Consider the following 22,107-nt stretch of genomic DNA (forward strand, 5'->3'; position numbering starts at 1 on the left):
GTATTGTTAAGACCCTTCCTGCTGTGCTCTATCAAACAACATTTTGTTAATCATTGTATCCACCCTCACTTGACACAACCAAATAATCTTTGAGATCAATGCATAACCCACACACAAAGGCATTAGAGCTTAAAAGGGTAGAAGTGTGCCTTCTGCACACTAACTGGATCTTCTACGCAGTGGCTCACAAGGTCACTTATGGACATCAGCAAGAAAAAGAAGATATTGAGTTGTGGAAGAGACCCGAGGGAACAAGACAGGAGAGAGTCAAAAGTGCCTGGTGTAAATATATTCACATATACAAGTTGTCTGGGATTGATTGGATACAACCGGAACAATTTTTGCCCAAAACGCATGGGACCTGCTCAGTGATCAATCCTACCAAACATAAGAGCGCTTCCTATTGAACCCTCAAAACCCTTCTATAAAATAAAGACAAAAAGAAGCAAATACTATTAAAGCGCATGTGGGTTCTATGGCAAAAGCAATCTGCTACTGATGCGCTGAATTCAGGTTTCTAGAATCCACCAGATGCCTGCATTTTTGCTTTTTTCAGAATTCAAACTAACCTTGAACCCTTAATATCATCATGTGATTATACTGATTATAATCACTTACTTGATACCCCGGGCCTGTCTCTTTAGTAGCAGAAAACTGCATCAGCGGTGAGTACTTCTCAACAAGGACCATGGTGCAATTCAATGGTGCAACCAGTGGCCTTGGGTCAGTGCATTAGAGTGAAAAAGAAAGCTTGTGGCTTAAAGTTCGGCTTTTCACTCCACTGCGCATGCACACCAGGCATGAAGAAGGAAGGTCGATGAGAAGTAACCTGGGCCAGTGCTCCTGTTGGCAGAAAACTACACCAGCCCAGGGTATGCCTAACATTTGGCATCTCCCTAGTGATTTAAACTTCTACAGGTATAAAACCGGTTATCCTGAATGCTCGGGACTTGAGGATTTATGGATGCTGAATCCACCAGATGCCTGCATTTTTGCTTTTTTCAGAATTCAAACTAACCTTGAACCCTTAATATCATTATGTGATTATACTGATTATAATCACTTACTGTTGGCAGAAAACTACACCAGCCCAGGGTATGCCTAACATTTGGCATCTCCCTAGTGATTTAAACTTCTTCAGGTATAAAACCGGTTATCCTGAACGCTCGGGACCTGAGGATTTATGGATATACCTGTACTTTAAAAATTTTTTTCCAGAGATGAGGGTGAGGGGTAGATTTCATACTGGACCAAATGTTTATGTGAAGGATTTGGTATTTGGCTGTATCCAAATATTTTTTTCTGCATCTCTAAAGATGGCCATAGACGCAACGATAATATTGTATGAAACAAATGTTCATACGATATTCAGTGTGTGTATGGTGGGAGACAAGCCGACATATATCGGCAGATGACTTGGCTATCGGTCGGCTCGTCGATCAAGCTGGCAGGAAAATTTTAATTGGGCGCATTTGAAGGCACCCGAACATCGGGTGCTGAATTGTCAGATACAGGTAGAATTCTATTGTTTGTTCCTGTATATCGGATGATTCAGCTTTACACGTCTGTATTGAAACGAACAATCTTTCTTGGAAAGATCGCAATTGTAACATGAGTAACTTTTTCCACTTAGAAGTAACACATCCTATTCCTATGTCTGGGATTTTTTGTTTTTTGAACCAGCAAGTAAAATATCTTTGGAAAGGTTGAACCTGATGGGACTTCTTTTTCAAACTCATCAACTGTGACTGGAGTAACGTTTGCCCAGGTCTAATAAACAACTGCCACCAGTAAATACGACATTTCAGGACCAGAGGAAGCACCAGCATGACATTATTCACTATTTCAAATCCATTTTAATTGTTGTGCTCTCCGGTTCATTCAGTGTTCATGTTGGGTTTCCTGTTCAAAAGACTATGTCATAGAAGATCCACCTACCTGTACTTGTAGGCGAGTTAATTTCTTGCCTGATGTTTCTAGCAGCTTGGTTGGCTGATCTGGCAGTTTCTCTCTGCGGCTCCAATATATCACGGTATTTAGAGACCATTAAAACTGAGATGAAGTAAACCACAGCCAGTGCTAAAAACTGAGCCTGCTTGCTGTCATCCTAGAAGAGAATTAAAGATTTATTTTTTTTGTCAGTAGCTAGTATACCCAATGTGCCTGGGCACTAAGCAGTACTTGCCTGATTACTCAATTTATAGAAAAATCTTAGTTTAATTGATTATTAACCAGACTCTACACAGCAATATGTTACATAAAGGGGATCTTGACTCTGTCTGTATTTTGAAAAAATTAAAGAACCAGCTTTCCAATATACTTTACTTAGAAATTATTAGGAATGCACCAAATACAAGATTCGGTTCGGTATTCAGCCTTTTTCAGTAGGATTCGGATCTGCTCAAAATCACGTGACTCTTTCACCCTTCCTTGCCATATGTAAATTAGTGTTCGGGTTCGATATTCAGCTGAATCTGCTTCAGGGTTTGGCTGAATCCAAAAATAGTGGAATCGGTGCATCCCTAGACATTATTTATAATGTATTTCTAAAGGGAATTGCAATTGAAAGCAGAATTTGTTTAAACCTTTCTGTTCTATGTTCCTGTTTCTTGAAACAATGTAACAGAAGTCATTTCATCTATAGGTCTGTTAATTGTTTCAGGAGGCATAGGCAGCTTTTGGAAGAAGGTCCCCTTAAGGACACTATTACAAACCTAAAAAATGAGTTTAATGCACTTGTATTATTATTATTATTATATTATTTACTCTAGCATTATTTTTAAAAACACATTGTATAAAAATATATACATCAATACACACATATTCTATACTCAAATCCTGCTTACTAAGGAAGATTTGAGTATAGAATATGTGTGTGCAGATGTATATATTTGTATAGAATGTGTGGCCTCCCAAGTGAATATACTGATATGGCAGCACATGAAAGGTATGAAAACTGTATAAGTCATCTGTTAGCTCTGTTTAAAAGCTCAGGTCTGCAGGAAAGAGATTAGGCAGGCAGCTCTGCAGTGCAGTCTAGTGGCCTGTTGAAGAATTGCACTCCTTTCAATTATTACAGGGTGCATCACACAGACAGACCAAAGGAGCACAATAAAGTAATCGATTAAACAACTGGAAAAGAAAAATACTCACAACATCCCGGAAGACCACGGCGCGCAGCCGATTTATATCAACATCTTGAAGAAGTCGATCCGGGTCTTTAATTGGCGAAAGGTTCCCTGGAACACTGTCTACTGGAGTCTGAAAATATATTTATACCATTATACTAACATTGAGATTTTTTTTTTTAAAAAAAAAATCAAAGATTCATCCTACATTGGATATTAAACATTATATTTTTATATGTATATGTATGTACATATATATATATATATATATATATATATATATATATATATTTATATTATTTTTTGTTCCCCCCCACTGCTGCTGTTGCCAAAGTTCCAAATGCACCCATAGTAATGAAACAACACAATATTGGGAAAACACAGAAGACTTTGTACAAAACTTGCTGGATATTTGCCTTATTAAACTCCCTGTGTGAGCTACCAAAAACGCACGCACACATAAGAAAGGAGACAGGTTTAGGGGACAAGATGTTGATGAAGATGTAGGAACCTAGAGGATTCAGAGAGGGAAGAGCCTAAATGAAGAATGGGAATGCATGAAGCATAGGAGAGGGTGGAAAGTAAGGGGTTGAAATAAAGACAAAAAACAGGAAGAGGGAATAAATGACTACATGTAAAGGATCTATTATCCGGAATTCTCAGGACCTGATATTTTCCCGAGAAGGGAACTTTTTGGATCTCCATACCTTATGTGTATCAAAAATAGTTTAAACATTAAATACACCCAAAAGAACTGTTTTGCCACCAATAAGGATTTATGCAGCTTAGTTAGGATCAATTACAAGGTACTGTTTAATTTATAAAGAGAAAAAGGAAATTACTTTCAAAAATTAGAAGTATTTGTTTAAAATGGAGTCTATGGGAGACGGCCTTCCCGTAATTCAGAGCTTTCAGGTTTCCAGACAACTAATCCTATACCTGTATAAAGAAAAAAGGCTGCAGGGCCCACTAACGAGCTGATGACGTTAGTACAGGCAAAGAAAGCTGTGAGAGTGATCCTTAATAAACGTGTGCTGCCCAGGGAAGGGACATATATAATTTCTTATATGAATCCAATGTATTTATTTAGAGAAGGCACCCCACATCACCAAGTGAATTAGAAAAACAGGCAAGCTCAAGGCTTCCTCCCATCAAGCAATACTTCCTTCTGGAAAGTTTAAGGTTTTTTTTTTGAGAATGAGTAGTAACAGTAGTGACTTGGGAGAGAAACACCCCTACACCAGATCATTATGGCAAATCATCCACTTTACCATCTACACTGGAGACTCAATGAAACAGACTCGGCTCAAGGAAGAGCTTATTTTTACCTTAGTTGAGGCGCTTGCAGGCACATTCTGGAGGCTGTCCTGGACTTTACTGCTGCCCAGGGAAGGTTTGGACCCTCGTTCTCTTTGCCGCTGTCGACACTCCAAACAGTTTCTCACAGCTACACAACAAACTAAAAGAGGTTTAATCAAAATCAGCTTAAACGTATTTCATAACATCAGTGGACACCTAACAGGCATGTCATTGACATCAATCGGGAATGGAGATCAAACTGTAAAGTGAGCATTATAGGACTAAGAGCATGTCTAATGAATGCAAGTTGTGGCCTCCACTGGTAGCAAAGTGATTCCATGCAAATTAAATGCAATCAGTGAAACCGTTTTGAATTTTCCCATCCCTGATTTGGGTAACCTTCTACTGGAGCCAGAGAAGACTGGAGCCTTGATTAGTATGTCTGCCTTTGTGGGCTCAGGGGCACACTGGAGGGGCAATAAAATGTCTCTAAATAAAGGAAACTTAAGTGATATACCACAAAATGCACTATATTTACATATCTGAATGTATTATGTTCTTACATTACTTCCCCTTGATCAGAATGAAAAGTTATAGGTGTATGGAATCCAACCACAAGTCACAGAAAAATATGGAGTTGTCTGTCATAAATAAATAAATACATAAATAAATACATGACGCAGGTGTGTGAAACTTCTAGCCCTGTAGATCTTACTTGTTCTTGCTGATCTCTGCCAGTTGGTGGGATTTATAGTTATTCTGCATAAGTGGCATATGAACATGCCATTACAATTCAATCATGGGATCCCCCCCAGAGATCCTGTACGAGACATTTCTAGTTGACGTACTGTAGAACAGGCCAACTAAAGGCCCTTGTATGGATTTCTGCAGCTCCTGTCTACTCAATGATCTTATAGGGTTCTTTATATGACATGTTCTTATTGGCTGGGATATCTGGCTAATCAGGATAAGCAGTCATCTTCATTGAAAAAAATGGTCTTTATGCAGAGAGAGAGTCAATAAATGTACATATTTCTCACAAGGCACAAACAAGAAGCACCCCACAAACATGTACAGGCATGGGACCCGTTATCCAGAGTGGTCGAGACTGAATAACGGATCATTCTGTAATTTTGATCTTCATACCTTAAGTCTACGAGAAAATCACGTAAATATTAAATAAATCCAATAGGCTGGTTGGGATCAAGGACAAGCTACTGTTTTATTATTACAGAGAAAAAGGAAATCATTTTTAAAATGTTTAATTATTTGGATAAAACGGAGTCTATGGGAATAATGGGTTTCTGGATAACAGATCCCATACCTTTACCTACAAGATTGCCATTTCTCATGGAACCAGACTACTCATTTTCATGGGCAGATTTCTGAATGTGCAAAAATTTTTGCCGTAGTTTTGAGAAAAAACTCGCCGCAAATCCATGCCTGGCGAATAAATTTGCCCATCACTACTTGTTTGTGTAGGCAAATGTTCTGGAGCTGTTTAAAGGAGAAGGAAATTTGTTTACCACTTGGGGGTGCTAAATGTTAGGTACCCCCAAGTGAATGTATTTACTAACTTGAAACCCCGGTGCTCCTATCAGCAGAAAACTGCACCGGTAATTCCAGTGAGCACCATGAAGCAATCCTCTTCCGGCTTGTTAACGGTGGTTAACGACTTTCCTTCTCCTTTAACGGACAAAAGTCTGGACTTTGTTAGACAAACAAGTTCCCTGTGGTAGTTGAACAAAGCCATTTTAGTGGTGCTACTAAGTCAGTTCTTCCCAGAAGGACCTTACCAAGCCTCAGGCACTGTCTCATTAAGCCTCCAGAAGACATGTTCTTCTCTGCTTCAATTTCACTGAAATTTAGGGAGCTGGCAAAAACAAGTACATCCACCATGGCCATGAGACGACTGAGGAAAGTCACTGCGGTCTCCGATGACATTCCTTGGGTTACTTCAATATTCTCCAGCTCAGTCTTAATGTGAAAAGAAAAGGACGTTGTAATTTCATTTGCAGAATAACACAGGCACAGTCATTTTCCAAGCCGTTAGGAAAGACACAGTGTTAGCCTATGTACATGCCTCTGGATCCATGTACTTAGTTACAGACAGACTAATGCAACATATAAAAGAACATATATTGATTCATACCGACTGAGAATATCCAGACAAATGAGACATGTAGGAACACACAGCTTAGATCATGACAAGTTGACAAGTGTTGAGTGTTATTTTTCCATATTTTGCTTTTTTTTTTTTTTAATATAAACCAGGAAACTATAAATATATCTGCTTGAAATATGGCTGAAAATCCTTTAAGTGAAGGCAGTTGGTCAACTGGATGAAAAGCAAATGTCTGCCATGTCAAGATTGGTGCTAGAGGCTCTCTGCTTAGAGATAAGCTCCGTGGGTGCTAAACCTGGTTTCACTTATTTAGCACCAGGAGAAGACATTAAGATAGAATATATTCCTTAATTTCCGAAAACAATAGGTAATGGTAGTTATTAGTCAAAATGAACAAGCTGCATGTTTTACCCATGATTCGAATATCTCGTCCCTACTGGCTAACGTCACATTTCACAAGGCTATTTTGCCTTCATTCTATATCGGCACAACCTTAGGTGAGTTGCCACTAAACCCCTAAAATGTCTTGCACCTATGTGACTAAATTTATAGCATCACTGTTTAGGACCCACCTTATACTATGTCTATGGGAATGAGTTCCTCGTTGAAAAAGTAAGGCAGAATTATATTACAAGTTTCCTTTGTGCCATCATTTGTTGCTACTTTTTCATACTTCAAACACATTTACAAACAGCATGGGCAGATATTTGCCATGAGATGTGACCAAAAAAAAGAGCACCAAATTTATATATGTATTTTTTTGAATTTGGTAGAATATGGAATACTCCACAAATAAGTTGTCTGAATCCAAAGCCAAATGCATTATGTGTGAACAAGGAATCATCATGACTTTTGGGCTTGGTTTCTCCTGAGTTCTTTACAAAAGTGCTAAAATCAGAACACGATAATCAGATGATCAGGTCCGATCAGACAACAGCTACTTTGTCAAATGACCTGACTCCATCATAAAATGTTGGCCAAGTTAATTACAGCTCCAGTGTTCTGGATCAACCAATCCAATTCAGCTGGTCAACTAACCCATTACCAGATACTGAAGGATAAACATTTGAGCAACAAAGCAGAAATTCTAGTTTTAGCTTTATTAAACAGCAATACTTTTGGACAACTGTAGAATAAAACCAGAATCAAACAATGGCCTTCCCACTGAACTGCTACTCTCCACAGTTACATGTTCCAGTATTTCCAACTGTATTCTAATGAACAATCTGAGTAGAGAATAGTAACCGTATCTACAACAAGTTACATAAGGTAGATGTTAAAGGACATTACACCCTATTTAAAGTAGTACCTCATTTATAGGGTGCTTGGAAGTGCTAATAGAACAAAGGACATCCTTCATTTCATAGTATTTAAATATGGGTTTTAATGCTTTTAAGGGAAAAAAATTACGTTTATTTGAAACGTTTCTAAAGAGGCTCCTCTGATATAAGATTGCAAAAAGTTCCAGAAAGTTAGTGGTGCAAGGCTGAAGGCCAATTCATCAGTAGTCTCATCTACAGGTTTATAGAGTTCTGTTTGAGTGGAACCGCACTACAGCCAGGGGAGCGAGAAGCAAGGTATGATTTCAGCTAGACCCCAAAAGCTTCTAACAAAGATTAATTGGTTAAAAGGTTTATGCCAATAATATAAAGAAAATAACAACACTGGACAAAACAGTGTCACTTAAACCAGATTATATAATGGATACATGTTGCTCACAGACAAAAAAGCTGGAATGGCACATGCACCTCTATTGGCCTCATGATAATCCAGTGATTTAAGAGTTGGTGATAAAAATTGTAAACAGAGTTAAAGTATCTGGGACTCTACATCCGTTGTAATTTTACTGTACATATGTTGTGTATCTGAAGGATGGGAAACTGATTGCCAGATAGATATGATAGACAGACTCAGAAATGGAAGATGGACAAGATGGTTGATAAATGGAACAGACAGAGAGGAAGACAGATTGTAGGAAGGGGGAAAGTACAAAGGAATAGGATGGAAGGAAGAAGGGAACCAAACAGAGGGAACAAGAGAACTAGACAGAGGGAAAGAGGGATGAGAGAACCAGAAAGAGGGAGGTAACAAATGAGACAGAGGGAAAAAGGAGCTAATGGGACAGAGGGAAGGAAGGAACAAACTAAACAGAGGGAAGGAAGGAACAAACTAAACAGAGGGAAGGAAGGAACAAACTAAACAGAGGGAAGGAAGGAACAAACTAAACAGAGGGAAGGAAGGAACAAACTGGACAGAGGGAAGGAAAAAAATTAATGAAAGGGCAGAAGATAAACAAAGGAAAGGAAAAGAACGAAAGGCAAGAGAAAGGAAAGGAAACTGACAAATGAATGTAGAGTGTTAGATTAAGAAGGATAGGTGGCTGGATGGACAGACAAATGGAAGGTTTGATGAAGTAGATACACTAATATGGATAGCTGAAGAGGTACAGTAAGACAGACTGATTAATCGGCAGAGACAGACAGACAGACAGACAGACAGACAGTGATAAAGAAAGGAAGCAGAAAATGGCATCTTCAGGATACAGTGCAGTTATGTCCTGTGTGTAAGTGCTGGCCTGGCATAAAGCGCATGCATTGTTGTACTGAGACTGTAAGTGGGATTAGCAAATCCAACATAGAAATGAAAGCACTTGGGGTGAAAGGGGGAAAGGGAGATTAAAAAAAGAAGAATAAAACTGAAACTTACATCAGTTATACTAACCTTAGAACCCTGGACATGAAACAGACAAACAAACAACAGATCACGACAATACAAGAAAAAGAAAAGCATTAAAATCAAACCACAATATAACACAGCTCAATCTCAGTCGTTTGCACATCAATTATACTGCAAAAAGTTATTGCTGAACCACAGGTTCCACCAACACTGAGCGCCGGGAGTGTTTCCTGCACATCAGGTCAGGGGGAGCCTCGGAAACACAAGTAAATAGGGGCCTAGGGGCAAGTACTTTATGGCATCCTATACCATCAGCTGGAATGTACTGGTAAAACAGAATAAACCAAGTTAACAGGGATGTAGGAAATTCTACTATATCCTTCTATATCACAGGCAAACATTTTCAACTACTCTATATACTATGCAGGGAAGTGCTGCTTGCTGGTACTGCATGGGATCATTCATGTAAACTGCGGTTTTGTTGGCACATAGATTCCCCGGAAACGTCTATTTTGGGTATGTTACAATTTAACTTTACTTGCTAGAATGATATAAGTAACAGCTCTTCCTCTGTTAAATTACCTTGAAAAAGTAGTCAAACCTAGACAACATTATAAGGAGTTTAAGTGGATCACAATCAGTAAACTGTATTTTTTCCAAATGCCCACTAGAGGGAAATGTTGTACTTACAGTTGGAGAGGTGGCGGCAGACAACAAAGGCAATATTCCTCCGCATGCGATAATGATATTGTCGACCATCTGGGAAATTAGGTGGATTGTGTTGTGAACAAAAATGATATTTTCGTTGCTGTTAACAAAGTCCATGACAGATTTCGTTGAATGGCTGGAGAATAAAGAAGTCCCGTTAGTGCCAGTGGCAATATCGCAGACTAGCGAGGAGCATTCTCATAGCATAAAGCCCTATGAAATTGTATAGGTACAGTGGGGATTCCATGTTTCCAGCAGAAGGCCTAAGCACAATGATGGGGTGACCTGCTTTCTGTTAGTTAGGTCAGGGATGCCCCCTAGGCCCTGTCCTTACACTTTCCTAAAAATGTCTCTAGGATAATATGGTGGCTGCTTTTACATGAACTGATTACCAAGCAAACAGGCTGCAGCCGCATACAGATGTAATTACAAGTTGTTAAAAGACGCGGTGCGTGTAATCTCCGCAGTGGGGCATATGCTCACTTTACCTCATTTCCAGAACACTCAGCCATGATATGTTTACATTAAACAGCAATATATTCGCTTGAGGAGGACATAGTGTTAACCCTCCCAGTTAACTTCCAGACTGCCATATTAGCATACGGATAAATGACAGGCTGCGACTTATAGTCACTCCCAAGCATTGATCTGTCTCCTTTGTCTGCAGAGCTTCTGAAAAAATAAAGTTGCTCTGCAGCACATGAATATCTGCTGCACAAGGAGCCACATCCAGGTGGATAATAAATACTAAACAGGGGCTGCCGTAGCATTTAGACTAGGGATGCACTGAATTCAGGTTTCGGTTCGGGATTCGGCCTTTTTCAGCAGGATTCAGCCGAATCCTTGTGTGTGGCCAAACCAAATCAGAATTTGCATATGTTAATTCAGTGTGGGAAGGGAAATCACGTGACTTTTTATTTCAAAACAAGGAAATAAAACATTCTTTTTCTACTTTTTCCTTTCCCACCTTTAATATGAATATGCAAATTATTAGGATTTAGATTTGGTTCGGTATTCAGCCGAATCTTTCACGAAGGATTCGGCCGAATCCCAAATAGTGGATTCGGTGCAGCCATAGTTTAGACAATATATTGCACATTTCATGTTTACATACTTATTGTGCATTTTTAAGTGCCTTTATGTGATATGTACTAGCTGGAGCCACGTCGTCTCGTCTCACTGTGTATTTGTATACTGCTGAGATGACAATAAAGTTTACTTTGACTAGTGATCCCCAACCAGTAGCTCACAAGCAACATGTTGCTCTCCAACCCCTTGTATGTTGCTCCCAGTGGCCTCAAAGCAGGAGCTTATTTTTGAATTCCAGGCTTGGAGGCAAGTTTTAATTTCATAAAAACCAGGTGTGCTGCCAAACAGAGCCTTAATGTAGGTTGACAATACACAAAGGGGCTACTAAATGGCCAATCACAGCACTTATTTGGCACCCCAGGAACATTTTTCATGCTAGTGTTGCTCCCCAACTCCTTTTAGATTTGGAAACGCTAAGTTTTGTGAAAGTAAACTTCTGCTTTAACAAAAAAATAAAATAAAGTGCTTACAATCAAAATATTCTGTTTAAGAGCCCAAACCGCATTTGCAGTTTATTTATGCGGGCTTTACACCCCTCTAATTTAGTACTTTCAGCGAGAAAGCAAGGCACATAAAGGGAAACCATAAAAACGCACTTACGGAAAATATTACACTATAAAAAAAGAAACACATGGCAGCAGCATTCAATTATAAAGCTTTATAAAGCTAACAAATCTGGAAAAGTAGATTAAAAGTACTGTACTTTGGGGTAAGGCCTAATGGTCCTGTTTATAAAGATGCATAAAATATTTTAAGGGGACATATACCTGACACAATTCAATGTAGAACTGCTCCATATGCTCTTCTGAGCACTTTTGCATATTACAGCAATATTGTTTTCCCTGTCAAACACCATTAATATCATAAATGTGTAACTAGAACCTCCCTCTGCTGTTCTATTCAGATGAGGGCTGGACAGAATAACAAATCAAAACTTGGCTCAGAAAGTGTCTTCCGAGGCTTCCCTGCTTAGTTCTATTGCTCCTTCCACAAGGAGCAGACGAGTGTCAGGAGATGCTTTCTGCAACAGTAACGTAAGCTTCTGTCAGGCCTGCTCCAGGAGACACAAGGGGGTGGCTCGTTTTACACATTTAATTATTTTAAGAAACAGAGAAAATTATGTAAACTGTAAAAGTGCCCAGAAGACTCTTGTGTCATTCATTAAAGAGAAGGAAAGGCTAAAATAAAGCTTTATCAAAAAGTTTTATATAAATACACAAGTAACCCCTCAAAGTAACACTGATCTGAGTCCTCTGTCAAAAAAAACCCCACAGAATTTTTTTCCTTCTATGCATGGGCTTGAGCATGCTCAGTTTGCTCCACTCTCCAACTCCCCCTCCCTGCTGTAATCTGAGTCCAGAGCTATGAGTGAGCAGGGAGAGACTCGTAGAGGCAGGACGTGATGTCACACCAAGATAATAAGGCAGCTGCTATCCATCTAGAGCTGTTTACTCAGGTATGGTAAAAATTCTACAGAACAAATATAGTGTTATTGTGGCTAATCTATTGGCAATAAATTGCTTTGGTAGCTTTCCTTCTCCTTTAATGGACATTAACATAGGACAGGTCATCAGTAAATAGGAATGTCACCTACATATGCCCTTTTTCTCAGCTGCATTGTGAAATACACTCTAAATAAGTCAATGCTATTTGCCTATACAGGAGAAAGTCTACCATAGAATGGGCTACACACAGTCACTCTCCCTATTGGGCTTCTCATGCTCATAGTAACATTTTCCAGCACACTCAAGAAAAGCAAATGTCTCAGTTTCCAAAAATACACTATATGATCAACATTTTGTGGAAGCTTACCGATCCAATATCTCATTCCATTAGCAATGGTATTAATAAGAAGTGCTGTAAAAAACAGCCTTTAGGCTCTAGTCTAGGTTTCCCCTAGAACATTGTTGGTTCCATCAGGTCTAGATTTCTCATTTGGGAACCACTAGCCTAGAGGGTCCTTCCACTGCTTTTCCCGACACTCCTCTCACAAGTGCCCACATATTTTTGCTGAAGAACAGAGAATTAAGAGCTGAGGGGACTTAAAGAGCTGCTCCGTCCCCAATGTGTTCAAAAAGTTAGAATGCGGCTGGGCGACATGTTGCCCCTAAAATCTTGCCGCCATATGTCTGGGCCTTTGTGGCCTTCCCACAAATCTGGGCCTGGCATTCATTTCATATGTAAGAGTAGGGGTTGCCACCTGTCTGGATTTTACATGGACCTTCTGGTTCAAAACTGCCTGTCTGGAATCTAGAGGTCTGAAACCTGGACGGATTGCTGTCTAGCAGATGCGAAATTTATGCATAACTGGCTGTCATGTAGGAGGTTGCAGGAGAAGGTCTGGTGTTTAGTTGGTGTTCCAGGTCATCCTGTTTTCAAACCAATTCTGCATGGACCTTACTTTGTGCACAGAGTTTTTATCCTGCTGAAAGAGCTTCCCAGACTGTAGTCACAAACAGGAAGAATGATTTCGTCATAAATGTTGGCAAAATAGCTTGTATAATTTGCCTTGATGGACATATCTGAGCATTGCTTTTAAGTCCTTTATTCTATATAAAAACACCAAGCCTAAAGCATACACTACTTTCATAGCGAAAAAAGATAAATATGCTTGAAACAATGTATGAACCAAACGTGTGTAAAATTTTATTAAGTGTTGCATGAAAAAAAGGAAAATTATTCTGTGGTACCTTCTCCAAACATGAACATCTGTTTCCAAGGCAAAGAGCAAGTCTGTGAGGAGCCGCTGGTGCATTGGAGACCACTTGAACTCGGGAATACGAAACATTGTCGTACGTGGACCAGGACTGAACTGGCGGCGCTGCTCCTCGGTCATTGGCATGCCACGGAATCCCAGGTCAACCCGAAGGTCTCGCTCATGTGGGTTCAATGCTCGTCCTTGAACAGCCTAAACAGTATTATATGAAAAAAATTGGGACTGTATGTGAGATCTATTGTTACAATGTAGATTTGGAGACAGTGACACCAATAGAGAGGAACATGTTATAAGGAAAGGGACAGTGTTAGTGCATGTATGAATTTACACATTTATAATAATTAATCAACTTCAGTTTTTATGATTGATAAGTATTTTTCAAAGTATTAAAAAAGTTTATTATAATGCTAGAGATATCAAAGGGGCATGGTTGGAATATCATGTTCCACCAGTGCCACAGAGATGAAGACATCATCGAACCAAGCACTGGCTCGAGTACAATCTACCCATGTCACAAATATTTTAATATTTAAAGCCCCACTTATATTAATGTAATTGCATGATCATAGGTCTACCTAGAGCCTGTTCCTTAGACTATGCAATGTTGTGACTACCTCTTGGCTTGTTTTCTGATGAACCCTACCTTTCTTCACCACTATTCTATTGAAGTGGAACCTGACATGTTCTACCTGCTTCCATTGTACCAGGCTTTGCCCATTCCCCAGCATCTGCTTTCTCCATAGTCCTTACCACTTTTGGTCCTGATGGCCTCTGGCCCTGTCACTGCAATACTATGGGGGGCAAGATAACATTACGTACAACATCGTTACCAATAAAGGTCCAGGAACATAGCGTGGACTTGCTGTTGGAATTGCATGTGATTACAATCTTTTAACACTTTGGAGAACTTTGATTTCTATGTTTTAATCTACACTGATCTCAACCAGAGCACCCAACTGTGAAGTAGGGTGGTGGGATCTGCATGTGCAAGCTACAGAATGGTGTAAGTTCTGGGTGAGTGCCTGATAAAGATGCTGGTTATTCATATTCACCATGATTACTAGAATTTAATAGAGATGTGATTATGGACATTACAGCAGCAAAGATTTCATTATTTCAGACCTTCAATTTGCCACTGAAAAAAGAGATAACCTAAGGGAACCATAGATAAAAACTCTCAAAGGAATTAATTAAAATTCTTGCTTTGCTAATTAGTGCCGCCTACATTACAATTTTCTCCTTTTTAACCAGTTTTGGAAATCCGTGCACTACATGAAGTCTACTGTTTTCTGGAATTCTGGGGTTCTATAAAGAATCCACTGACTGTGGAAGGGGTTAAAACTGTACATTGAGGTTAAACACGTTAGGCATTAAAAGCTCTCTTGAGCCCAGGAGCCATTAATAGAGAGCTTGCTTATGATATTTGTTTTTAAGAAACATTTGAAGAATAATGGAAGCCAAACAAAGTTTAAAATGTCAATATTTTCCCAGAGGAGCTACTGACAGTACAAGCGAGTAAGAGAAGCATTCCTCATTTACTGCCACATCCTAAGCCCGGAGTATTAAGTACAAAGCCATCGTCTGTCTCTGGAGGTACATGTATTCGGTACTGGACTTAGCCTCCTAGGGGCCACTAGAAAACATGATATTCACAGCTACACAGCTATTCCACTACAATAATCATTAGATATAAAGTCATCTTAAAAAGGTATTCACATTAACATGGCTCTATGATAAAGATAAGACTCATGATGGGTATAGTCCTATAGAAAGGGCCTCCACTGCATGATTTCAGGCTAAAAGGGTCTTAAAGCAATACTAAATGCTACATCTCTTACTTTGCTAGCTAATCATCTTGACTGACCCCCACACCTTTCATCTTATATCCCTTCTCTTTTTAGACTGCCATTACAATTTTATGTGTTAATGAAAACAGTATGCTATTAAGATCAAATGGTAAATCTTGAAGGTCTCCTAGTCCAAGTGTCATTGTGTAAGCCTTCAAAAATATTAAGGGGCCCATTTACTTAGCTCGAGTGAAGGAATAGAATAAAAAAAACTTCGAATTTCGAATGTTTTTTTTGGCTACTTCGACCATCAAATTGGCTACTTCGACTACGACTTCGAATCAAACGATTCAAACTAAAAATCGTTCGACTATTTGACCATTCGATAGTCAAAGTACTGTCTCTTTAAAAAAAACTTTGACCCCCTACTTCGCCACCTAAAACCTACCGAAGTGCAATGTTAGCCTATGGGGAAGGTCCCCATAGGCTTTCTAATGTTAATCGATGGATTAAAATCCTTCGAATCTAATGATTCGAAGGATTTAATCGATTTTTCGTTCAATCTAACTATTTGCGGTAAATCCTTCGACTTCGATATTCGAAGTCGAAGGATTTACATTTGGCAATCGAATATCGAGGGTTAATTAACCCTCGATATTCGACATTATGTATATCTGTCCCTAAATGTCAGACCCAAATCCAAAATGAAAAAAAATCCTAGAAACCCGTGATGCAATGAAAATATTTGTAATGTTTTTTTCCCCAGTGATTTGGATCAAAATCACTCAAATCCACTTTTCTGGAAGCTCTTTCATAAGCAATTGATCAGTTTGATCAATTCAGAACAAGACATTCGGATTTTTTGGATATTGCCAGATCCATTATAGATCTATCAGAATCAATCTTTCCACCACGATGGCACATAAATCTGTCCCTAAGTGTTATATTGGTCTGGACATTAACAAGATCAGCAGTGCTTAAAAAAGTAAAAAATACAAAACCTCCAACTTTCCACCAAAAAATTGGGACACTTAAGGTATAAAAAAGTTGTGTTTATAATCTTGAAATCCACAGTAACCAAACAAAGCTTAAGATGACTTTACCCAGTGTCTCCACATCTTTAGCTTTGAAACTCCTTCCCCACTAGGCCCATTCACACTGTAACAAATGCAAAGGTGGCATTGTTCAACTTTTGGTTCTAATCTGAGCCTGAAGTAAGGTATCTTTGTTTTGGTCAGAACAAATTCCAAATTTAGGGTGGAACAAAACCTTAGACGGCCCTATGAAAATCAGTGGTTTGGGTCCCTCTTTTCTCTACAGTCCATCACAAATTTCAGTAATTGCCTCCAACCAAAGGCTCAGTGAGTCCTCAAAGCTTTGGGTTAACAACAACATTGCGATAGATGCACTGAGCATAGTTCCAGCCTTAATATACTTTCGGCAACATATAAGTCCATCAACTGAAAAGCTTTGCTTTTTGTCGTCAGTATCGGGGGAGGAATAAAGGCATTCCCAGGGGTCTGACTAGTGTGGTTAAGGAGGGGTGTGTTCATGGACTCTAGGCTTGTCCTTTAATTACTTGAAAGCACCCATACTGGAATAATCCTGCAAGAATGTGTTTTGGGTTGCCACAGGCTCAGAAATCCAAGATGGAAACCATAAACTTGTAGGCATACTCCTGAGAGCCTTTGATTAAAGCATCCCTGATATATATATATATACTAACATTTCTAATTACATGTCTTTTATGATGTAGCTCTTGTAATTCTGGTGCCCACGGGTAACTTCCCTGCTCTAAAAAAGCCATCACTAAGCAAGAAACTTCACACACCAACCAATAAAGCACAATGAATAGAGCTGGTGACCCTGCTGATCCTTTGGTGCATAGAATTGCTTCCCTATAAAAGACTGAAATCCTTGTGGATGTTCACATGGTCCTTGGCATGAAAAAGAAAGTTCTGATACAAATCACTACAGTTCTACAAAAATAGAAAAACAACAACATCATTTCACAGAAGAAGAGAAATGTGTGCGAGTCCCCCTGGATAATGCTACACAATTCACATTCCTCTGCTTGTCCCCATGTGAGGACAACAGGAGTAGCAGCAGGACTGCAGGTTGTCACCACTAACCTAGGTGGCCTAGAACTTCACTGACAAATGCATTTAAGTATTCAGTTATGTTTCGGAATCAATACGCCTCCAAAGATAAAAGCAGAAATTCAATTTGTTGCTTAGCGACAGGCGCAGCTCTTAAACAGTGAGAGAGCCTTTCCATGGAAGCCTGAAGTATTCCTGCTCAGTGATCATAGAGAAACAAATGACATCAACGACATGGAAGACTGGAGCATTATCCTTCTGTCCTCTTACTATTCTCAGCATCTTTTCTTTCTGCCTTGTCTATAAAATCTATATCATTAAATTCATTTCCAGATTATTTGGGGTTTAGATCCGATCTGGCAACCTCCTCGGGGTAAACAGCTTTCTACTGTTTATATTTAAAGAGCTGTTCTCGCTTTCTGGGCTTGCGCTGCAGCCTGCTGAGCATTTACTGCAGTTATTGAGGTGGAACGGACTCACGCTGCACATTAAATGTCAAAAAATAAAATATGACTCAGCAACTTAAGCCTGAGGAACCACAAGATGCCCTTTCATTTGATCATAAGAAAACTGCCTGAACCCACTCTATAGTGTAGCATGTACACTCAATAGAGAGGAAATCATCTCTGCTGCCCTGCTCTGCAAGAAACAACTATCCATTGGAAAAACATCTAAGGTCAAATATTTTCCAGCCTTGCAGGAGCTTTGAAAGTCTCATCTCAACATAAACATCGCTGTCAATATATATATATATATATATATATATATATATATATATATATATATATATATATATATATATATATATATATATATATATATATATATATATATATATATATATATCTATATCTATATCTATAGTAGACATAAGAAGACTAGATGGCCAGACAGAACAACTATTCAAGGATGAGACTTCCAAGGGGGCACCTAATCACCAGTCTTTACATCTCCGTGATTTTCCAGTAACATCCTATTCTGCTGCATCTTCAGATCGATGGCTGGATTAAGAGTTCTTGGTGGCATCTAGGTTTTACATTTTAGGAGCCTCAGTAATTGCTAGTGTCTGTTATCATTCCAGAAGTTAACAAATAGGACTTCCAATTACACATCATGGAAACCACACATGGTGGGATTAAATTCCAATTTAAGTGTAAAACTCAAGCAGTGGCGCAGCACAGGTCCCCTTAAAATTATTACTAAATGTAGACGTCATCCCTGCAGATTTTATAAGAATTACCTCCAACATACCGATACAATATCACATCAACTTGTTCAACAACGTTCAAAACGTTTTTTTTTTTAAAAAAATGTTTTAATTAATTAGCTAACCCCTACAAACGATGTTGTCTCATCAAAGATCTATAGAGACTGTACATTTGATTCCATTAAGTCAATGGCTTCATGATACACACCTGGTATTAACAATGGCTGTTCTTTATCAGAGATTGTTACCTACAATAACCATAAATATTATGAAACCACATAAAGTCACAAGCATTAATATTTTTTCTTTCCTGCATACATAGCCTCTGCACTCTGTCCCTGTCCTAAATCACAGTAACAAGGTCTCTGGAGGCTGCAGGCAAGTCTCGGTTGGAGCTGGCAGCTGCTGTTCAAGAGGTGTCTGAGCATTTCAGCGACTACAGGTAGAGAAGAAAGAGCTGCTTTCTATGTGGGATAGCTCATTCTACCATTTCAAGTGTTTCTCTGGGGTCAAAAAAAGTGACAGCTTGTCACACGGAATAGAAGTGATACATTTATATATTTCCAAGACGCTTGGGGTGAGCTCATTTTGCAGTTATTTTTTTTTTCAGTTCTGCCTGCTTCATTTAGTTACTCCATGGGGAGAATGCTCTATTTATCAGTATGCCACACAATTGGGGACAAAGGGTTTACATTTAAATACTGTATAAGAAATTGTTTGTTAATGATAAATACTTATTTATATTCAGCATCAAAAATTTCGATTTCAGTTCCCCCAATCAGTTTAATGAAAGGGGTTGTTCACCTTTGGGGTAACTTTTAGTATGATGTCGAGAGTGATATCCTGAGACAATCTGCAACATTTTTTATTATTTGTGGTTTTTGAGTTATTTAGCTTTTTATTCAGCAGCTCTCCAGTTTGCAATTTTAGTAGTCTGGTGGCTAGGGTCCAAATTACCCAAGCAACCATGTATTGATTTGAATAAGAGACTGGAATACTGTATGAATAGGAGAGGTTTGAATAGAAAGATGAGTAATAAAAAGTAGCAATAAAAATACATTTGTAGTCTAAAGCTGGCCATAGACGCAAAGATCCGATCGTACGAATCGTGGATTCGTACGATTTTCGGACCGTGTGTGGAGAGTCCCGACATTTTTCGTCCGTCGGAGATCGGTCGTTTGGTCGATCGGACAGGTTAGAAAATTTCTGTCGCCTGCCGATAATATCTCTGCGTGTATTGCCGATCGTACGATTTTCAGAGGGAGACTGTCACTAATGTTGTCAGACATAAGTATCGTACGATTGCTGTCAGGGGCAGAACATTGGGTGATCTGTTCTTATTTGATCGGAATGGTAAGGACTTTGATCTGAATGGTTAGTGGAGGGTCGGGAGATGGGAAAGTCCGATTGTACGTTGATTCGTACGATCGGATCTTTGCGTCTATGGCCAGCTTTAGAGAGCATTTCTTTTTTAGATGGGGTCAGTGACCGCCATTTGAAAGCTGAAGAGAGTAAGAAGAAAAAGACAAATAATTTAAAAACTATAAAAAATAAATAATGAAGGCCAATTGGAAAGTTGATTAGAATTGGCAATTCTATAAAAGTTGACATAAAGGTGAACCACCCCTTTACATATACGAGCGTAATATTAAAATGAACAATACTTACACTCCGTTTTGTTGCAACAAGTACAACAGTTAGATTCAAAAATTCTACATCCCATCATTGCCATTAGAGTCTTTATTGAAACGAGACCAAGCAAACTTACTTGTGTTGTAGTAGCAGTTGTCTGGATTTTCTTGATTTCTTTGCCCAGTTCCCTGCCATCATCAGACCTCTCTGTATCGGACAACGTGCTACTCGCATCCATATTTACTATGGATTTACTTCCAGTAGTCTCAAGCTCTAGAGTTGTAGCAGTCATTTGATGGTAGTCGAGACCTTTAGAAGAAGCAGCCAGCTCCCTATCAGAGATGCTGCTCAAGCTATCGGCTGTCGTATGGATCTTGAAATCCTTGTCCCCAATTACACCTGGGGCACAAGTGAGATCCACACTTCCGGTCATGTGAGCCAACAAACCAAGATCGTCGTTTACGCCAAGGTGCACGTGGGCATCCTGAACATTCGCAAGGGTAATGTGGTTGCTACTAGACAGTTCGGGTAAGAGTTTGTCATCAGAATTTGTCATCTTATCAAAAAGAAATGAGGTATTATTAGGGGTAGGTTGATCTTTTTCATCAGCTAAAGTTATCAAAGGTCCATCCTTCTCTTCAGTTTCTTTTATAATACCAACACTGTCGTGGACATTATTTTGCAGTTTTTCTACTGCAGAACAATAAACATTATCCAGGAGTGACTCTACCTCTACTAGAGCCCCATTTTCTCTGCCAACTAGAGTTTCGGGAGATAAATCGAGGTCATCCAGTTTTACCTCAGTGGCTTCCACCTTTTCTGCCTTAATATCAACTAAAAGATCATGAACCTCCACACGAACGCCACCTGACGGCCTGTCAGAACTTGCAAGAGAGTTGTCAGAAATTTTTGTTGCAATTAGTAAATCCCTGGTGTCAGTATTAACGGGGTAATCGGTCTCGCTTTCAGGACTTTGACTCTGTGAAAGGTCTTCTATCTCTCGAAGCTCTAGTCCACCTTTGGCAGCTACTGCCTGTGATGAGAGGCCAGATATGGTGCTGACATTTCCTTTCTTCCCTTTTTTGATGTTTTCTTCTTCTTGTCTTTGATATTCTTCATACATTTTTGCTAAATACTCTTTGTGAGCTTCATAAGTCACCTTAAAAACACAAGGGTTATCATACTTTACACCTCTCTTTGGTTATCTATCATACAATGTAGAAAGCAACTTTCGTAGAATAAGGCAAATTTAGAAATGCATTCTAGAGCATTGCTCAAAACTTCACCCATCCAAATACTATTCACAAGGCACTTGCATCAATATTCACTCATCTATACATGCTCCTCGCAGTTAAACGGTGTCCGAGTCTGCTTTGTTGCATAAAGGTACAAAGTATAGATTGAACAGCACATGGTCGCCCCTGGAATTAACACATGCCTTGAGGAGGTGATTCTTCAGTAAAGTTTGTTCCATGTGTATTGTGTAAATTTGCCTACTATAGGAATAAAGTTTTTAGGTTGATTGATTGATACTGTCCTTGCTGCTTGCCATTTTCTTTAATGGTTTATGCCTTCTCATGTACACATAGGGTTGATTCTGGCCCAAAAATGCCCTAATCTGCATTTACTGGCTGAAATTCA

General features: G+C 39.1%; 1 protein-coding gene across 4 annotated transcripts in view; it reads right to left on the reverse strand.

The window, feature by feature from the left end:
* Nucleotides 1-22,107, reverse strand: part of LOC108707564 (neurobeachin) — a 390,963-nt gene that overhangs the window by 212,045 nt on the left and 156,811 nt on the right. Inside the window, exons 22-29 of one of the 4 annotated variants that reach the window (XM_041582642.1) lie at nucleotides 20,603-21,625; nucleotides 13,716-13,933; nucleotides 9,919-10,072; nucleotides 9,259-9,282; nucleotides 6,224-6,404; nucleotides 4,457-4,575; nucleotides 3,154-3,261; nucleotides 1,939-2,107 (exon numbers count right to left, since the gene is read on the reverse strand). In XM_041582642.1, coding sequence (XP_041438576.1) covers nucleotides 1,939-2,107; nucleotides 3,154-3,261; nucleotides 4,457-4,575; nucleotides 6,224-6,404; nucleotides 9,259-9,282; nucleotides 9,919-10,072; nucleotides 13,716-13,933; nucleotides 20,603-21,625 — 1,996 coding nt within the window. Of the gene's footprint in view, nucleotides 1-1,938; nucleotides 2,108-3,153; nucleotides 3,262-4,456; nucleotides 4,588-6,223; nucleotides 6,405-9,258; nucleotides 9,283-9,918; nucleotides 10,073-13,715; nucleotides 13,934-20,602; nucleotides 21,626-22,107 lie in introns of all 4 variants that reach the window. The other 3 variants (XM_041582643.1, XM_041582641.1, XM_041582644.1) reach the window with 3 other exon arrangements.

The sequence above is a fragment of the Xenopus laevis genome, chromosome 2L (genome assembly GCF_017654675.1).
Source record: "Xenopus laevis strain J_2021 chromosome 2L, Xenopus_laevis_v10.1, whole genome shotgun sequence".
NCBI classification, from domain to species: Eukaryota; Metazoa; Chordata; class Amphibia; order Anura; family Pipidae; genus Xenopus; species Xenopus laevis.